At 40.2% G+C, this 17609-nt stretch overlaps 2 protein-coding genes across 2 annotated transcripts in view; one reads left to right on the forward strand and one right to left on the reverse strand.

Moving 5' to 3' along the window:
• HSPA5 (heat shock protein family A (Hsp70) member 5) overlaps nucleotides 1–2757 on the reverse strand; it is a 6510-nt gene extending 3753 nt beyond the window's left edge. The window contains exons 1-2 of the mRNA XM_010721161.1: nucleotides 2622–2757; nucleotides 139–289 (exon numbers count right to left, since the gene is read on the reverse strand). Of these exons, the coding sequence (XP_010719463.1) occupies nucleotides 139–289; nucleotides 2622–2757 (287 nt within the window). The remainder of the gene's footprint in view (nucleotides 1–138; nucleotides 290–2621) is intronic.
• The window catches only part of GAPVD1 (GTPase activating protein and VPS9 domains 1), a 28983-nt gene continuing 11410 nt past the window's right edge, over nucleotides 37–17609 (forward strand). Inside the window, 16 exon segments of the mRNA XM_019621550.2 lie at nucleotides 37–763; nucleotides 2210–2298; nucleotides 5005–5216; nucleotides 5612–6455; nucleotides 7567–7653; nucleotides 8630–8764; nucleotides 8884–9073; nucleotides 11215–11375; nucleotides 12283–12412; nucleotides 13256–13381; nucleotides 14267–14440; nucleotides 14735–14875; nucleotides 15410–15544; nucleotides 16100–16219; nucleotides 16602–16679; nucleotides 16793–17160. Of these exon segments, the coding sequence (XP_019477095.1) occupies nucleotides 5032–5216; nucleotides 5612–6455; nucleotides 7567–7653; nucleotides 8630–8764; nucleotides 8884–9073; nucleotides 11215–11375; nucleotides 12283–12412; nucleotides 13256–13381; nucleotides 14267–14440; nucleotides 14735–14875; nucleotides 15410–15544; nucleotides 16100–16219; nucleotides 16602–16679; nucleotides 16793–17160 (2874 nt within the window). The 5' untranslated portion in view covers nucleotides 37–763; nucleotides 2210–2298; nucleotides 5005–5031.

The raw sequence follows: 17609 nt of genomic DNA on the forward strand, positions 1-17609 counted from the left end.
GCGGCCCTTCGTGCTCTGCGGCGGGACGGCGCGGCTGCGGAGCGGCGTGAGCGCCGGGACCGCCGGATTTACGGGTTCCGTCTGACGGAGGCTTAGAACTTGTAACTTGGGCATTGTCGTGACTTCCTTTTTTGTCACCGAGAGGCTTCGTGCCGGAGGACTTTGGACAGGCGAGTGTCCGTCTCTCGTTCTTGCAAAGTCACGACGGCGCTCTGAAGGAGCGGGCTGTGCCCGCCGCTGAGGGGGAGCCGTGCGGTGCGCCCCGAGTGGGGGCTGCGCTTGGGGGGATCTGAAAGAAGCACGCTTCTGCAAATTAGCGTCAGCTGCGCTCGTGGCTTCAGGAAAAGGGCTTCAGAGCGGCTGCGCTGCGGTGGGTTTCGGGACGTCGCAGGTGCTGTAGGTGTGGGTTTGGCTGTGCGGTTCGGCGGGCCCTGGAGAACGTGTGCCGCTCCGAGGAGCCGCAGCCTGCGCGGGGGGCTGCGGAACCGCCAACTTCAGGTTCTGCACGGGAGTTAATTAGTGTGACTCATTAAGTAGGGCGAGCGACTCTTTCTAACAGCGCGAGCTGCTGGAGCAGGTTTTGGTGGTTACGTGCTCCTGTTGACTCTTGTGCCTGCTGTAGTGCCACAGCTGGCAATTTAGTAGGCAGCTGAGCCTATGCGTTCCTGATATGCCCTGTTAATGAGGGACCCGAGAAATGAAGTGCTCTTGCACACAGATCTTGTGTTCAGTGTTGGTTGCACAGAGCAGAAGCAAACTCGAGGTACGTGTTTCATGTTAATGTTGATTAGATAGTTGAATTGCAGCAAATTTAAATGCGTTTTGCACGTTGTGTGTTTTGATGTAGTGGGCGTTGTAATGTGAGGGTTCAGCAGGTAAATCCTAAGTCATGGTGAACCAAAAAATGTTTTTTTTTTGTTTTTGTTTTGTTTTGTTTTTTAGCTCAACTTTGGGAGATAGGTTGTTAGCTTATGTAAAGAAGGCTTGTTTGTTATTACTATAAATGTTAATGAAGATGAGATGTTTTCATCTGGGGTACATTAGCATGGAAGCTATTCAAGTTTGCTTAGGAATTCTTTCTCAGTAAGAAGGAACGATCTCAGTTTGGCCTTGCTCTGCCCTCCCTGCAGTTGATCTGCCCAAACTTGCTTTGGAAGCTGAGTCTTGCTTAGCAGACACAGGAAGAACAAATAACCCTGAGCAGGAAATGCTGGAGGAGGAAGAAGAATTTAGTGTACTGTGGCAGTATTTGCTGCTTTGCTTACTCTTCTGTCAGCTGAACTGCAGAACTGTGTAACAGAGGTGCCACTTGTTTCTGTGTTCCACAGTACAAAACACACGCTCTGTGTGCTGCTATTCAGCACCCAAAGATAAGGGAGTGCTTTACGGGACTTCTGAATGCGAGAAGCAGTTTATGTCCATGTTTACCAAAGGCATAGATTGCCTTGGATTCTGAAGAACTCAGGGCATGCTGATAGTAGAGCAAAACATCTTAGATGCTGTCAGCTCACACAGTCTGTTGTGATGGGGCATCGTGAGGTGAAATTGTTTGAATTGCTGCAGTAAGTTTTCCAGTTAGTAGCTTATTAAGCGGTCTTAGAAGAATTGAAGTATTTTTCTATCAAAATGAAGTTACCAGGATTGAAAAATGGTTTGCAAATAGCAGGAGTTATTTAATATCTGTTGTTTCTTCAACTGCGTCAGATGGTTGGATTTCTAAATTTCCTAAACCACCTCCTTCGTACAATTGCACGCAGACACTTTTTATTTCAAATCCGATGGATGATCGTTGTAAAGTAGGTAATTGGGTAATTTTGGGTGGCTTCTGTATTTATGAGAAGCTGATAAACAGGAACTAGTAGCAGCTGAGGTGGCTGCCATTCTGTCTGTTCTGTTGCTGCCTGCTGCAGTGCATTACCAAATACGTAAGTGTGGCTAATTGCTTCTTGAAGCTCTTGTCCTGAGCTCTGGCATGGCGTGAATGCTGTGCGGCGTGGGAAGGTTAAAGAATGCAGCTGTTGTCTGCTTGTACCGATCATGAAAGGAAGGGGTTTTTGGAGGGGAGGCATCATGTAGGTATATTAAGAATAGATTTCCTTTTCAAATACAGGCTGTGTGAATACCAGTGTGTGAAGAGAGTGATAGCATGTGCATTTTGTTCAACTAGGTTGGTTGGGTTGTTTTTGACTGTGCTTTATGCTTTCTTTAGAGTGAGTCTGAAGGCTGCTGAAGGTCCATATGTGTCACAGTTCCAGCTTTCCATCTCTAGTGTTCTCAGACGTCTGCCAGTCACGGAAGGTGAACACCCACTTGTTTGCACTGATTCTTGCTATGCTTGCATGACTGTGGAATAATTTGTTTCTAATAACTGGTAATAGGTGTGAATGAGGCATTCCTCATCAACAGAGGTGTATTTTGGTAGCAATTGGTGGTTGTCAACAAGTTTAATATTATGGAGGACTGTAAAGCTAAGGAAGCTGCTGATCCCTCTGTCGTGTATGTAGGGCACAAACTGTTGTCAGACAGTCAGCATGTTGCCCTGTGCATTTTCACAGTTCCTGAGAAAACAGTCATGCTTACTGACCTCTCACAGCTCAGTTTCAAAGCAGTTCTCCTCTCACTTTCGTTACGTTTGTATTCTGTGGTGCAGATAGAGAAGAGTCTCAGATATAGTGGCAGATTGATAGCGTATCGATAGGTGACATTACAGATCACAGCAGTGTTCTGTTGTGCTTTTTGTCTGCTGACCAGACGCATTATGTATGTGCGTATTTGGGCTCCAGACTACCTGGGAGTTGTACTTGCTTTCTATTAGCTGATTTTTTTTAAATTTCTCTTTTGATTAATTGCCCTTAGCTCTAGAAGAAGTTCTTGGCAATCTAACAGCTGCATCAATGGCTGCTTACTAGAAATAGTGTATTCTTCCCAGGCAGCTGTTACCTTTTGTGCTGACTTTGAGGATAGCCACCTGAACTAACTTTCTGTTAGAAATGTAGAGCCTCCAAGTGATCACCTTCAAACGACCAATTAAAACTGTTGAAGTTTGGTAAACCATGAACACCATTAAATACAGCTTTACACTGGAGAGCTCCTGAAAAGACAGACGGTAGTTCTACAGATATCATAGTAGGTACAGTTAAATGGATTCTTTTCCCTAGTTGACATCAACAGGTGATAGTCCAAAACAGAAGTTAATTTTTACAGACAATATCAAGTTTGGTGCTGTTTTCCTGAAAGCCCTAAAATTCTGTGACTAAAAATAAAAATGAGTTGCAAGAAGTTATTGTTCATTTCTCAAATAACTTTGGCAGTGATGTCAGCATTTCTTTTTTCTAATCATTTGTCTGAGACTGCCCTAGTTAAATACATCAGAATCACTGCATCCTTGAAGTTCCTTGTTCAGTCTCTTCTTTGAATAGCATAAATGCATGAACTGTAACTGCTGGTTAGGGTCATGTTTTTTGTTAGCTTGCTTTTCCTTTTTAAAGAGAGCTTTGTGTACAGGTCTGCGTATTTGCTAGGAATGCATAAAGACGTGTGACAGTATCTGTTTCTGTCTCTGCTAGTGTTTTTGTTCTTTCATTTATAGTTTTAACCTGACATAATTACGCAGCCAAGGAGTGGCCATCGCTGCCAGCATGCCTGGTTATCAGGCTCTCACACTAGGAAAAAACACCAACAAGCACAAACAAATGTAAAACCTTGCCTGATTAGGGAGCTAATCTGTATTCTTCAGAGAAGATCGTCTCCTGCTTTGCTGAGCAGTGAACCACAGATCTTTAAAACAGTAAAAAGAGAGCGCCTGGTAAATTATTTGTAGTTTCTCAAGCATGGAATAAATGGTCTTGTAGAGCTGGGCTTCTCTGGGATGGTTGCAGATTATGGGAAGTAGGTTTTCTGTTTAACTCTAGCACAGCTTTCAAGGGTTCTCCACCACGTCCCTCTGACAGCTCTGTCATGTAGCCGTTGCCAGTGTGTCTGACAGCTATGTATGATATATGGATCAAACCCTTTTTCTTCCCAAATTATTTAGTATTGCTGTTCATTCTGGTGAAGAAGCAGCCCCGTGGCTGTTAATGATTCCATGGAGACATAATCCAATCTATGGGGTTCTACCCTTTCCCATGTCAACATTATACAATTTATGTTATTTTTTCTTCAGTTGAGTTAACTGGATTTGCTTGAACAAAGTTTGCTTGAACTTGTTCTGCCTGGTACTGAACTCTCCTGCTCACATAATGGTAATAAGTGTAACCTCTGACTTCACAATCAGAAAAAACTCAGACAGAACAGTGGCTAGTGTTGATTGCTTGGCTTATTTTGACACTGCTGTGATAGGAAAACCTCTGCTTGTTTCAGTTTCTCTCTTTAAAAAACACTTTTGGATTGGTCCTCTTTTTCTGAACGAGTTCTATTGCTGAGCAGCATCCTCAGACTTATTTCCAGCTGCTGCTTTTTCTAGCAGTTAATTTATTTATCTAGCAAAGAAGTTACACAAAGGTGAGAGGTGACATTTGTTGTAGCAGTCTGGAGATAACTGTGCCCACATCCTTGTGGTGTGCTTCAGTGGAAAGTAGGAAGCACAAAACTTCCCTGTTCGCCATGCAGGTGGCACAATGGGACAACTCCTCGCTGTCTCCCTGAGCTCCCTAGGCTATGGCACTGGTGCAGCTCTCCTCCAGCCCATTTCTTTACTCTGTGTGCTGGAGTGTGGTGTAAGCCTTGTGGTGTGGCACTGTATGACTATTTCAGTTGGTGAGTGTGAGCTGGAGATACCACTGGCTGCTGTGCAAGTGTTCCTGTTGTGCTGAAGTGACAAGGTATTAATGAAACTGGCAGCTAGAAAACCTTACATGGAGGCAGAATGGGCACAGAAGTATTTACTGCTAAGCTTATGGCCTCCTTACTTTGTTACTTATGCTTATTACCTTGTTGGGGCTGACAGAACTTGTTTCCATTACTGTTGGAATTCACTGATTTCATTCCTTTTTTTCCTACTTTCAGTGAGTACTGTGTAGTCTGCTGTCAAAGATGGTGAAGCTGGATATACACACACTGGCTCATCACCTCAAGCAGGAACGACTGTATGTAAACTCAGAAAAGCAACTTATTCAGAGGCTGAACGCAGACGTGTTGAAGACAGCTGAAAAGCTGTACCGCACAGCATGGATTTCCAAGCAGCAACGGATTAACTTGGACAGACTGATCATAACAAGGTGACTTGGAGGGGTGGTGGCCCTGGGGAGAACAGATACTTGAACTTCTATGAATTGCAGCAAAACTACCAGATTTTTCACAGTCACTCTCTAGAGTCCTTTGCTGTACTAATTACAAAAATAGTACTTTTCAAAAACAAATCTAATCTGAGGCATCTGACTCACCAGAGAGACTTGTTCGTTGTCTGCTTAAACTACCATCTTTCTAATGTGTGTATTTGCTTTGCTGCTCTTTGTGGTTTATAGGAACAAACTGTTCTTATTCCTGAATTTGGAAATCGTTTGGGTTAACTATATGGGAAGACATCTTTTGTGTGAACAGATGGGCTATGTGACATCTGGTAAATTTGTCTGCTTAAGAGTTTACTTAGAGTGTTTCAATGTTTTTCTTTAAGTGCGGAAGCTTCTCCTGCTGAATGCTGTCAGCATGCTAAAATCTTGGAGGATACGCAGTTTGTGGATGGATATAAGCAGTTGGGATTTCAGGAGACTGCTTATGGAGAGTTCCTAAACAGATTGAGAGAGAACCCTAGGCTTATCGCGTCCTGTCTGGTTGCTGGAGAGAAGCTCAACCAGGACAACACCCAGAGTGTCATTCACACAGTCTTTACCTCCATTTATGGCAACTGCATCATGCAGGAGGATGAGAGCTACCTCCTGCAGGTCCTTCGTTACTTGATCGAATTTGAACTTAAGGAAAGTGACAACCCTAGGCGGCTGTTGAGACGAGGCACTTGTGCGTTCAGCATCTTATTCAAACTTTTCTCTGAAGGACTTTTTTCTGCGAAACTCTTTCTTACTGCAACTTTACATGAGCCAATCATGCAGCTTCTGGTTGAAGATGAAGATCATCTGGAAACTGATCCAAACAAATTAATTGAGAGATTCTCTCCAGTCCAACAGGAAAAGTTGTTTGGAGAGAAAGGCACAGAAAAATTTAAGCAAAGAGTCCAAGAAATGGTTGACTCCAATGAGGCGAAGCTGGTGACCCTGGTGAACAAGTTCATTGGCTATCTGAAACAAAATACGTACTGTTTTCCACATAGCTTGCGATGGATCGTGTCACAAATGTACAAAACGCTCTCGTGTGTAGACAGACTGGAGGTTGGGGAGGTCAGAGCAATGTGCACAGATCTCCTTCTAGCATGTTTCATCTGTCCTGCAATTGTTAATCCAGAGCAGTATGGGATAATTTCTGATGCACCTATAAATGAAGTGGCGAGATTTAATCTGATGCAGGTATGACTCATTTAGAACTCATCTAAAAAAGACATGGAGAGAAATGTTCTTGGTGTTTTTTTTTCTGCTGCAACAGGTGGTATCATTAAAAGATAGAGCATTGTTCATCCTATAGATGAGACAAATGCTAATATAATGCTTGTGTCATCATTGCTCAGGAGGCGTGTTTTAAAGTTAATGTGCCTGTTTGCATGAAATACTGACTTGAAAAGCACTGTAGAATGCATTCCTTTCTCTCTTACAAAAGGGGCAAATATACTTTATGAGAGCTATTCAGAGGAGTGGAAGCTGCAGTTATATTTATGCTTTAAGATGAATTCTGTAGTGTTTGTAAAGTAACATTGTATTATGTCAGGTATTTGACAAAAAATGTCAGGCAGCAGTTTGTCTGCTGGTAGCAGCCTCCTGTTTTATTAGACCTTAAGGCATTCCTCAGCCCTCGTGAGGAATACTTGTGTAAATCTCAAGCAATTTGTTGACAGAATATAGAACTGTTGCCTGATGACATTAGGCATCATTACATTTAGTGGAGGATATTCCCCACAGATATAACAGCCTGCTTTTGAATGTCTGTGAACTGGACAGTAAGTGATTCCCACAGAAAATTACTGTGGTGAATTTTACTTGCTGCACTTTACTAACAGGGCCTTGCAGTATTTTTCAGAGATACATAAGCAATCTTGTCCAGTGTTGCTGCCTGCAGGTTGTAACAGAGCTTGCAATTGGCAACTCTTTAAAGCTGAGAGTGGTTTGCAGTTGGTGATTAATAAGGATTATTTTCTCTGGCCTGGAGTTGGCTCTCTTCCTACTTTTTTTCCTCCAGCTTTCACTTAATGAAGTATATACAGCCATTCAGAATGTCCAGATTTGAGATGTGAGAACTGAGAGTTGAATCTAGGTTACGTTGTGAAAACAAATATGCTTTGTTCCTGGGAGGGAATTATGGACACACATAGAAAATCTGCATGCGCAGTGTACTACTTAAATACCACAACTACTTTTGGTTTTTATTATTTGTGAAATGGAGGAGTTGTCTTAATTGATTGTTATGGCAGAGTTCATCTTGATGTTGTTTTGAAATGCTTATTCCTCATAGTTCATCTCTTTCCAGGTTGGGAGACTTCTGCAGCAGTTGGCAATGACAGGTTCTGAAGAGGGAGATCCACGTATGAAGAGCAACCTTGCTAAATTCGACAAAGTAAGAGTCTGAACTAAAAGGAGCTGGGACTCCTGGGTGTGCTTCATCCTTCTGCAGCTTCTTTGTTCAGACATTGCAAACGACTTGCTAAGCAGTTGATTTATGTGTTACATGTACTGAAAAGCAGATTAAATCCTACACAGAGCTGGGAACAAAATCTTGAGTACTAAATTCAAGGTTCAGGGATTCTCAATTCTACTCTGGCATAATGCTGCTTTTTAAAAGGAAATGTAGAAAAGACATTAAGGCAAGTTCAAGTGGAAACTCTGAATTGCTGTCTGTGTTTTTCTTCTGAACCTAAAGAAAAAACTTGGATCTGCAGACAACTTCTGTGCAAAATCTAGCATTGGAAAAAGTAATTTGGTAGCACAAGGAAATTCTGTTCCTTTCTTGCTTTTTTTGTTCTCCTTTTCCGCTGTTATTGTCAGTCCTCCATAGCAATTCCGCAGTTACTTCATAAGAACAGTGGAACGAAGGGGTTTTGGTTTACTGCTGCATATTTAAAAAAAAAAAAGTTGATCTGTTTATGTAACTTGAAGATTTTTGCTAATTACAATTATTGTGTGTCATTGGTACGAACTTACACATTTATTATACAAGTAACAGGTTAGAAAGTGATGCTGCATGGTGCCTCTTTGTTTCACTTCTAGTCTGTGCTCAGCACATTTTTTTTTAGGACAGATTGTTTGCCATAAGCAGTGTAACTCCTATTGAAAATCTGAACACTGCAATGAAACACTTAAGTGAGTTATCATTTTTGAATACGGGAAAGATCAGAAGTACTAAAACTAACTGCAGGCTTTCCTTACCTTACTTTCAGTGGTTTTAATGATGCATGGTATTTTATCCTGAAATCTTAAGAATAGGAAGCAAAGCTTGGATTACTATGTAAAATATTTAGCTCTTGTGTTAGTGAACTGAAGTTCTTTTTAATCTCTGGTAAATGGTCTTTGTTTCCAAACTTCTTCCCTTGTAGAGCTGTGTTGCAGCTTTCCTGGATGTCGTTATTGATGGCCGTGCAGTTGAAACTCCTCCCATGTCTTCTGTCAACCTTCTGGAGGGGCTGAGTAGAACAGTGGTTTACATGACATACAGCCAGCTAACTACTCTGGTAATCTCTTGAGCTTTTAAATAGAAGTAAAATAAACTTGCCCCATATGTTTACAGGCAGTTGATAAACAGGGCTGATAACTTACGCTGCAACTCTTAACACAAATTCTAAATTTGTAGGTTGGTTTCATGCGAAATGTAATGTTGAGTGATCAACTTAAGGAAGATCGGATGGCTTTGGAAAACTTGCTAGCAAACTTACCCCAGAACAAACCAGGGAAAAGTAGCAGCCTTGAAATGACGCCGTATAACACCCCCCAGCTCTCTCCTGCAACTACTCCAGCTAACAAAAAAAATCGATTACCGATAGGTAAGGACAGTAAATGGTCTTGTATGCTTTTTGATACCCAATGCATTTTTCTTTACTATTTTTTCAGTGCTCTTTATAGGCGTTCTCTTTAGCTGCACCTTCAGTTCTACTTTTCATGTGCAGGTGGTGAAGTATTTTCTTTTGCATAGACAGGCTAGTAGCACTTTCTGATCCAAGCACAGTGTTCTCCACTCTGGAGAACAACAGCTGATGTTGCTGTTGTTCAGGATAGTGCAAAGGGTAATAATGGGAAAATTTGAAGATGGGAAGTTTGCTGAGGAAAGTGGTAAATGGAAGCTCTAACACTTCGTTAGTGGGACAGAGTAAAATTAAAATGATTGAGTCTTAGAAGGGAGCTGATGTGAAGAAGGAGTAGAACTTTCAGAGAGTGCGTTAAGAAGAGACGGTCTCTTTTCTTCTCCGTTATCTGCCTGATCTAATTGTGGTAGTATACTGTAATGCAATTTTAGGTTGTTGGTCTTTTTCCCCTCTCTCTTTCACTAGCATTTCTGAGTCTTGAACTTTTCCATTTTGGTAATGTTTTCTGTTAAAATAGGAATGGTGCTCTTCTCTGGTGTATATTAACGTAGGCATGACCACATGGGATGTTTTTGTTCATTTGAGAGATTTGGTATTAGTTTGTAGTGGGTTCCAACTATGTGGAGCCAGTTAAGAGACACAGGAACCCAAACCTCCAAACAAACCTATCCCATGTTGTTTTTACTCTGCATCTGAATAGCTCTGCTCTTAAATCTATGAAGTATTGGCACAATAGCATTTATTTTATATCATAAAATAGTGTCGTTGCTCAAAATTTTGATTTCTTTTGTTTCATTTTAATGCTTTCGAAATCCAGGACAGCAATTGGCAGCCATTACTGCCTGGGATACCTCTGCTACCAATCTTTCAGCTCATATAACTCTAGTAACCCCTTTTGGTGGGTAATGCCTTCCTTCCATTCTTTTCTGTGAAACTTTTATTTGTTACACGATCGTGATACCTCAGCATGCCTTTGGTTCACTCTGGCATTCTGTTACTTTTTCAGATTTCTTCATTGATTTCTATATGAGGTTCATTTTGTATGTAAATGTAGTTTTTAAAAAACAGCAAACCTTAGGTGTGTTTGTGTGATAAAATCAAAGCTTGGCCTGTTAGTTCTGCACACTCATCTTGTTTTTCCTAGATGAAATAAAGAAATGGTTGGTGTCCTGCTACCATACTTAGCAGCCTTGATTCCACGCGGGCGTTTTTCCTTTCTCAGTGCCAAACAGGGGAAATGAGGCTACTTGAAAAGGCTGATCAGGAGCTACAAAACAGTCCAACACCTGATGTTGAATCTTTGCATCTGTGTTTCAGACAACTGCTTGAGTCACTTTTCTCTGCTTCTTAGGAGAAAAATTTCTCAACAAATTACAGTTTTAAGCTATAGGAACCTTGTCCTTTTCTGTTGGTCACAGACTTCTTAATGTTCTCCGTTAACTTACTAAGAGTCTTTTTCTGATTGGAATGCACAATTTGACAAATGCAGAATCTGTTTTTAAAGAGAGCTGTTTGTTTTGGGTACTTTGTCAACTTTCCCCCCGTTTGTTTAGACCAGTGGCAGACTGTTGTGAGATTATGTGGTTTTTCTAGGTTCTGTGGGCGTGTATGACTACCAGTTATACTTGAGGTCCCCTCCAGTTACATGGATGGGATAGTCTTTTTAACAGAATGAGTGCAGATGACTTATTCCCACCTCCAATTACAGCTGCTAAACAGCTCTTCTGTGGCTACTGTGGTAAATCTACTGCTACTACTTGGTTTTATTTTGTATTCTCATGTCAGAAGATTGGGCCAATTGAAGTTACTGGAATTGGTGCAGATCTTTGGTGTAGAAATGTGTGGGCAAGCAGGATGTAACGTACCTTGTTTCTCTAAGCCATTCTGTCAAAGATTGCTTTCTCACACATCAGTACTCGCTTTCTAGAGACTAGCTCCTTCTCTCAAATTCTAGTAAGGCTCTGCATTTTATAAGTTTGTTAGCATGCATGTTACCAACTGAAAACATTACAGTTCTGTATTTTCATTTTATTGTCTTTTTTTTTTTCCTCCCTAAACAAGGAAAAGTTTTCTAATGTTGATATTTCAAAATACTTTCGTAGCAACTCGTAGCAGAAGTAGGTCAAATATTCTCATGGATCAGCATGGGGATCACGAAGGGTCCTCCCAGGAGACCATCCCAGAAGTTCAGCCGGAAGAAGTGCTGGTGATTTCTTTGGGAGCAGGTCCACAGATTACTCCAGGAATGATGTCAGAAAATGAGGTATGCAACATCATCAAAGCTCAGGTATTTTGAAAAACACAGCCTCTGTGTTCTTTAGTAGCAGGACAGTGAACCTGTCGCACTTGAGTTTGGGCAATAAATCCAGGACAGGAGTTAAAGTACTCACTTTGTTTTGTTTGTTTGCCTTACTGAACTTGGGTGTTGTAGCTGTCAATCCTCCCTGTGTTTAGAAGTTATTTTCCAACAACTTCATACATCTGCAAGGTCTGAAAGTCAGTATATTAACACAGGAAAAATGCAGCTGGCAGATTTATCAAGAGGCTTTGTCGTCTAACATGCTTAAGAGCAAACCAGGCCTGCATAAATTAATTCCATTACCTCCCCATGTGCTTTGTCCTCTGCCTCGAGTGGCATATGTGAATGACAGCACTGGAATGCTGATCCCAAAGTTTTTGGCAACGCAGACTTGCGTCATAGCAGCCAGGCTTCTGGTGAGGCAGAGCTGTGGCCATGCTGCTGTGAGCTCCCACAGAGTGCCTCTGAGGACAGGGCTGCTCGTACAGCCTCCTCCTTCAGCAGGCATGGAACAGCACTCTGCTTTCATCTTTACCATCTTGCCTGATAGGTTGGACTATTTCCTCTTGCAGCCTTGTGTAACCGTGAGTTTACATGTTAGGCTAGACGGCCGGGGCGAGGAGGGAGCTACTGGGTCTGTTAGCAGGATTTGCCTTGTGTTCACATATTGGTTACCTTGTGTTTTTTCCAGGCTCTTTGGAGGTAACTTTATTTTTTTCAAATGGAATGTTACAAAATTGATTGTACCATCAGCATCTAGGAAAAAAAAGAATGTGTGCAAAAATGTATGCAATGTTTTGTTTACTGTGTAATTATCAGGAAAGAAATAGATTAATTTAAGGAAGCATTGTTTCATTCCCCCACTCCCCAGGTCTTAAATATGCAGCTTGCAGATGGCGGACAAGGAGATGTCCCTGTTGATGAAAACAAGCTCCATGGTAAACCTGATAAAACCTTGCGCTTTTCACTCTGCAGTGATAATCTGGAAGGAATATCTGAAGGTGAAGGGTTACTTAAGTCTTGAAGAAGTTTTGTCCCCTTTTTTTCTTTTAACTGTGAAAGGAACTTCTGTTAAACATAGCATGTCATCTCTGCTATTTTAAAGATCATGCTGTGTTACCCTAAGATTATTTCTTTTCTGTTAGTCCTTTGGAGAAAAAGGTTAGGAACTGAATTTTGACCTGTAAAGACATAACTTAGTCTAAGAATTATGGCAAAAAGAAGCGTATTTAAAAAATGAAAGCAGAGGGATTTTTTAAAAAAATGAACTATTTATATTAAGGTAAACTGACTTATCTCGAAAATTAGAGTTCTCAGACTTTTTCATGATCTTTTAATTAACTATTACATATCTCTGAGTCCAGAGTGGTTTCTGGACTCAGATATGAGACAAAACAAAGCAGGGTTTATCTGTAGTATTGAAGTTTGTACAAATTCTGCAGTGGGCATTATTTTGTATAACTTCTGTCACGTAGTTTTTACTCTTCTCAAAATAAGCAAGCAAGCTAATGAATAATTAAATGTGTTAATATCAATGTCTTTACTTACTTTTAGTCAAGTATGGTAATGGTGAGATTCTAGCCTTCTCTGGTAATGTATTTTTAGGTTATTATAATCATATGGTCCTCTATGCATGTAAAGTGCAAATCACAGTGCAGGTTAAGTATATATAAGGTAGACATTAAGAGCAGAGAAACAGTTTCAGTTTGATATTCTATATTGGGATTACTACTTAATTTCTCTTCGTTTTTTTTGTTAATTGTCTCCTGGATTGTTAATCCTGTATATTTAAGAACTGGTTTTCAAATCAGATTTAGATTTACAATAAATTATTTTTTTCACAGGTCCTTCAAATCGCTCCAACTCAGTATCATCTTTGGATTTGGAAGGGGAGTCTGTATCAGAGCTTGGTGCAGGTCCCTCTGGGAGCAATGGTGTTGAAGCTCTGCAGCTGCTGGAGCATGAACAAGGCAAGTGCAAGTTCTCTGGAGCAAGTTCCTGTGGTGCTGTGGGTGGGAAAGACAAAGTTCTGTGGAAAAAGATTGAGAAATACCTAGTTTGGGACAAAAATAAGTAAATGCTCACCTTGTCCAATCAGTTTCGTATTTATTTTTATTTGGATTTTTTTTTTGTTGCTGCTGTTTTGTTTTCCTCTAGAAGTATTTCTTGTAGTTCATAGGAAAAGAAGAATGTATGGTATTTTGAGACTTAAGTCCTTTATAGGAAAGTGCATTTAAAGTTTTGCTTGATACTTAACTTTCCCTTCAAAGGAATGGGGGGGGGGGGTCTGGATTGGAGTAGTCTTAGAGCATCTGGCTAGCTTATTTTTAGCACGTGTTTGTCAAACACTGGGATGGGTTGTTCAGAGGGGTTTTGGAGTCTCCAGCTCCATTTTCAAAATGTGATTTTCAAAATATGACTGAATATGGCCTTGAGCCAACCTGTAATTAAACATGTTTTGAGTAGAGGGGTTTGGACTTCAGTTGCCCCTTCCAGCCTCAGCAATTCTGTGAGAAGTTCTTTTTATAGGAATTGTCTAGAGTTTCCTTATGGCATGTTAGTTTTATCTATGTTTTATCTATTTGTTAATGGGTTTATGTCACCAAATATAGTCCAAGATTTTTCTTAGCTTCAAATACACTTCAGTACTTCTAGGCACCATCTCTTGTATAGGAGTATTTTACAAGTGTTACTTTAAATGCTGTCTTATCTGACAGAGTCAGTTTGTGGGTTTTTTTTTTTCCCTTTAATGTACTCCTATAAATTTTCAATTGGAAGTAGTTGGAGGGGCCTCTTAAAAAAAAAAAAAAAACAAAAACAAAAACAAAAACTCAGTACTTCTTATTTTCATATAGCCACAACTCAGGATAATCTTGATGACAAGCTCCGTAAATTTGAAATCCGTGATATGATGGGGTTGACTGATGACAGAGATATATCAGAAACTGTGAGTGAAACTTGGAGTACAGATGTCTTGGGCAGTGACTTTGATCCAAATATTGATGAAGATCGTTTACAAGAAATTGCAGGTAACTCAGTTCTGCACCTGCTATGTTAAAATGTTCCATGCTTGCTGTAAAATGGTCAAGTTGCAAAGCTCTTCTCATCTCTTTCTGAATAAGTGTATGCATTCATTAAAGAAAATCTTTTCTATTGGAAGATTTTGCACATGACCTATGTAGCATCTGGTCACTCATTTCTGTATTTACAATATTCTTTCTTTATTACCTTAAGGACACTTAAAATGTCTTATTTTTCTCTTGCATTGAATCTGTCTTCAGGAAGGATATATGCCACTATGCATTTCTGCTTTACTTTTGCAGGTGCAGCTGCAGAGAACATGCTAGGCAGCTTGCTGTGTTTACCAGGTTCAGGATCTGTGTTGCTTGATCCTTGCACAGGTTCAACCATCTCAGAAACCACAAGTGAGGCCTGGAGTGTGGAAGTATTACCAAGCGACTCAGGTCAGAATTGTGTAATTTGTGTTTATTTCTTTAGTGTGAACCAGAGGTGTATAATTCAAAGCAGCACCTTCTGTCTCAGATTCCTCAAGAAGCTATTGTCCTGATGTCCTGACATTCAACAACGTTGCCTTAATATTTGTGAATGCTTTTAGTATTAGAAGGATGAAGTATTGCTAGGCAGAGAGCCTTTTACTTACAAAGTTCTTAAGCTCTAAAAAAAGAGAGAAAAGGGGTTGCAAAGTAAAATTCTGTTTGCTTTCTTTTCCAGTGATGCTAAGTAGTGCTATCTTTGATCACAATTCATTTTAGTTAAGTTGTATACCATTGTCTCTAAGCAATACAGTATTTAAGTAAAAACTTGCTAAATGCTTATGTGGTTGGGGCATCACTATCTTGCTGAATTGGTTCAGTTAGCTTAAAACTTAGTATGTTAAATCAAACTCCCCCTCTCTCCCTTCTGTGGGTGAGTTTTAAGGGAGCCCAGCATTGAGTAATGATACTTTTTTCTCTCTTCTGTGTTGTCTCCATTTGTAGAAGCCCCAGATCTAAAACAGGAGGAAAGGCTGCAAGAACTGGAAAGCTGTTCTGGGCTGGGTAGCACATCAGATGACACAGATGTAAGGGAGGTCAGTTCTCGACCCAGTACACCAGGCCTCAGTGTTGTATCAGGTGGGTTTAATTGTCTAACATCACTATATTAGAATACAATCAGCATCTATTTTGCTGCCCTTGCTTTAATTGAATGAGAAAAATTAGTTATAACTCTTCATCCTCATTCATGAATTTTCAAAGCAGTAGATCTTATGAAAGAAATAAAAAAGTGCATCAAGTAATCTGTGCTACAGTAGCAGTGGTTAGCAGTGGAGTGTTGATTTGGACTTTCTTGTGTTTTGTTTATTATGATGACTTCAAGTAAATCAGCACATATATATATTTCAGCTCCCAGTTTTCCACAAAGTATTTATCAGAATGAAGCATCTTTCTAATGCCAATTTTCAGTGTATTCATAGCTATGTTAAAACTATTGAAGACATAAAGCAGAAATAATGAAGACTTATTTTGGGAATATAGAAATTCCGAATGTCTCTAATACTCCTGTGAGTTAGGACTTGATTATTACTGTGCTCACCAAACATTTTAGGAGCTTCAGGATTTTGCCTCCTTTTGTCTGAAAGAGTACTAAAGGTGCTTTTTTTTTGTTTGTTTTTTGTTGTTACGTGGAAGGTATTAGTGCAACATCTGAAGATATTCCTAATAAGATTGAGGATCTCAGGTCTGAATGTAGCTCTGACTTTGGGGGAAAAGATTCTGTGACAAGTCCTGACATGGATGAAACAGCCCATGGTAAGTAAGATACCTGTAAATGGGTTCTCACAACATTAGTTAAAATTACAAGTTTAAAATCCTTAGATTTTAGTTCTTAGTAGGAGTGCAGTAGAAGCACTGAAAATGAAAGAAAAATTCCTCAATTTTTCCTGTTTCAAAGCTTTGCTGACCACGAAGCTGAATGTTTTCCTGATTTGTTAGCACTGTTTCTTTGACAAAGGGGCCAGTATTCTGTAGAACTAGAGACTGGTCTTTCAATTTAAGATCACCTTTTGCTAATTCTGTTTATTTACACTGACTGTAATCCCTCTTGCTCATTGGGATTGGTCTATTTTTCCAGTGTTCCCTATGTGTAGGTAGTTCTTTGCACAGTGCTAACTTTTGTTTGTCTGTATTTCAGGAGCCAGTCAGTTGACATCTCCTCCTTCTCAGACAGATTCTTTACTTGCACTGTTTGATCCTTTGTCATCGAATGAGGGTAAGCCGGAAAGAAAAGGCCGAAAATTGGCATTCAGTACTTCTGTGCTAGTATCAACTTATTTCAGTGAATGTTAAAAATGTGTGTGGCTTCCTTTATGTTTATTACCTCAGGTGTGTCAGCTGTTGTACGGCCTAAAGTACATTATGCAAGACCATCTCACCCACCACCAGATCCACCAATTTTGGAAGGAGCTGTGGGAGGTAATGAGGCTCGATTACCAAACTTTGGGTCTCATACTTTAATTCCAACTGATTTAGAAGCGTTCAAGCAGAGGCACTCTTATCCAGAAAGGCTGGTCCGCAGCAGGAGTTCAGATATAGTGTCATCAGTTCGGAGACCTATGAGTGATCCTGGGTGGAACAGACGTCCTGGTAATGAGGAGAGGGAGCTTCCAATGCCAGCCACGGGGACAGCTGTTCTGATGGCTACATCGCAGTCATCGTCTTCATCTCCCAGTAAGGACTCCTCTAGGGGAGAGGTGAGGCTCCTATTTATCACTTGGTGTTTTTTTTTTCCCTAGTCTGCCAAATATAATTATTTTTCTCATACCAAAGAAAAATGGTACTAAATGTGTTTAACCAAGGAATTACAACACACTTCTGCATTCTTTTTTAAAATAGTCTTTTACGAGTGAAAACTGCAGCTGTTCAGAGTGATTTAAATATGCCTGGTTCCTCTTAAATTTACTGGAAAAGCTCCATGTGACTTAGTGGGATTTCAGAAATAGTTTGGTTGTATTTGTTAAAATTTAAAATGCTGTAGATCCTAAGAAACAATTTTTAAAATATCTAAATTTCTTCATAGTTTTGGCTTTTCATACTTAAGCTTCTCTTTTCAGGAGGGATGTTTCTAACTTAGTCTGCTCTGGCTTTCTGTGTTCTGCTGTAGTTCTGTTTGTTTTTTTGTTGGTTTTTTTTTTTTTTTTTT

Source organism: Meleagris gallopavo, chromosome 19 (assembly GCF_000146605.3).
Source record: "Meleagris gallopavo isolate NT-WF06-2002-E0010 breed Aviagen turkey brand Nicholas breeding stock chromosome 19, Turkey_5.1, whole genome shotgun sequence".
NCBI classification, from domain to species: Eukaryota; Metazoa; Chordata; class Aves; order Galliformes; family Phasianidae; genus Meleagris; species Meleagris gallopavo.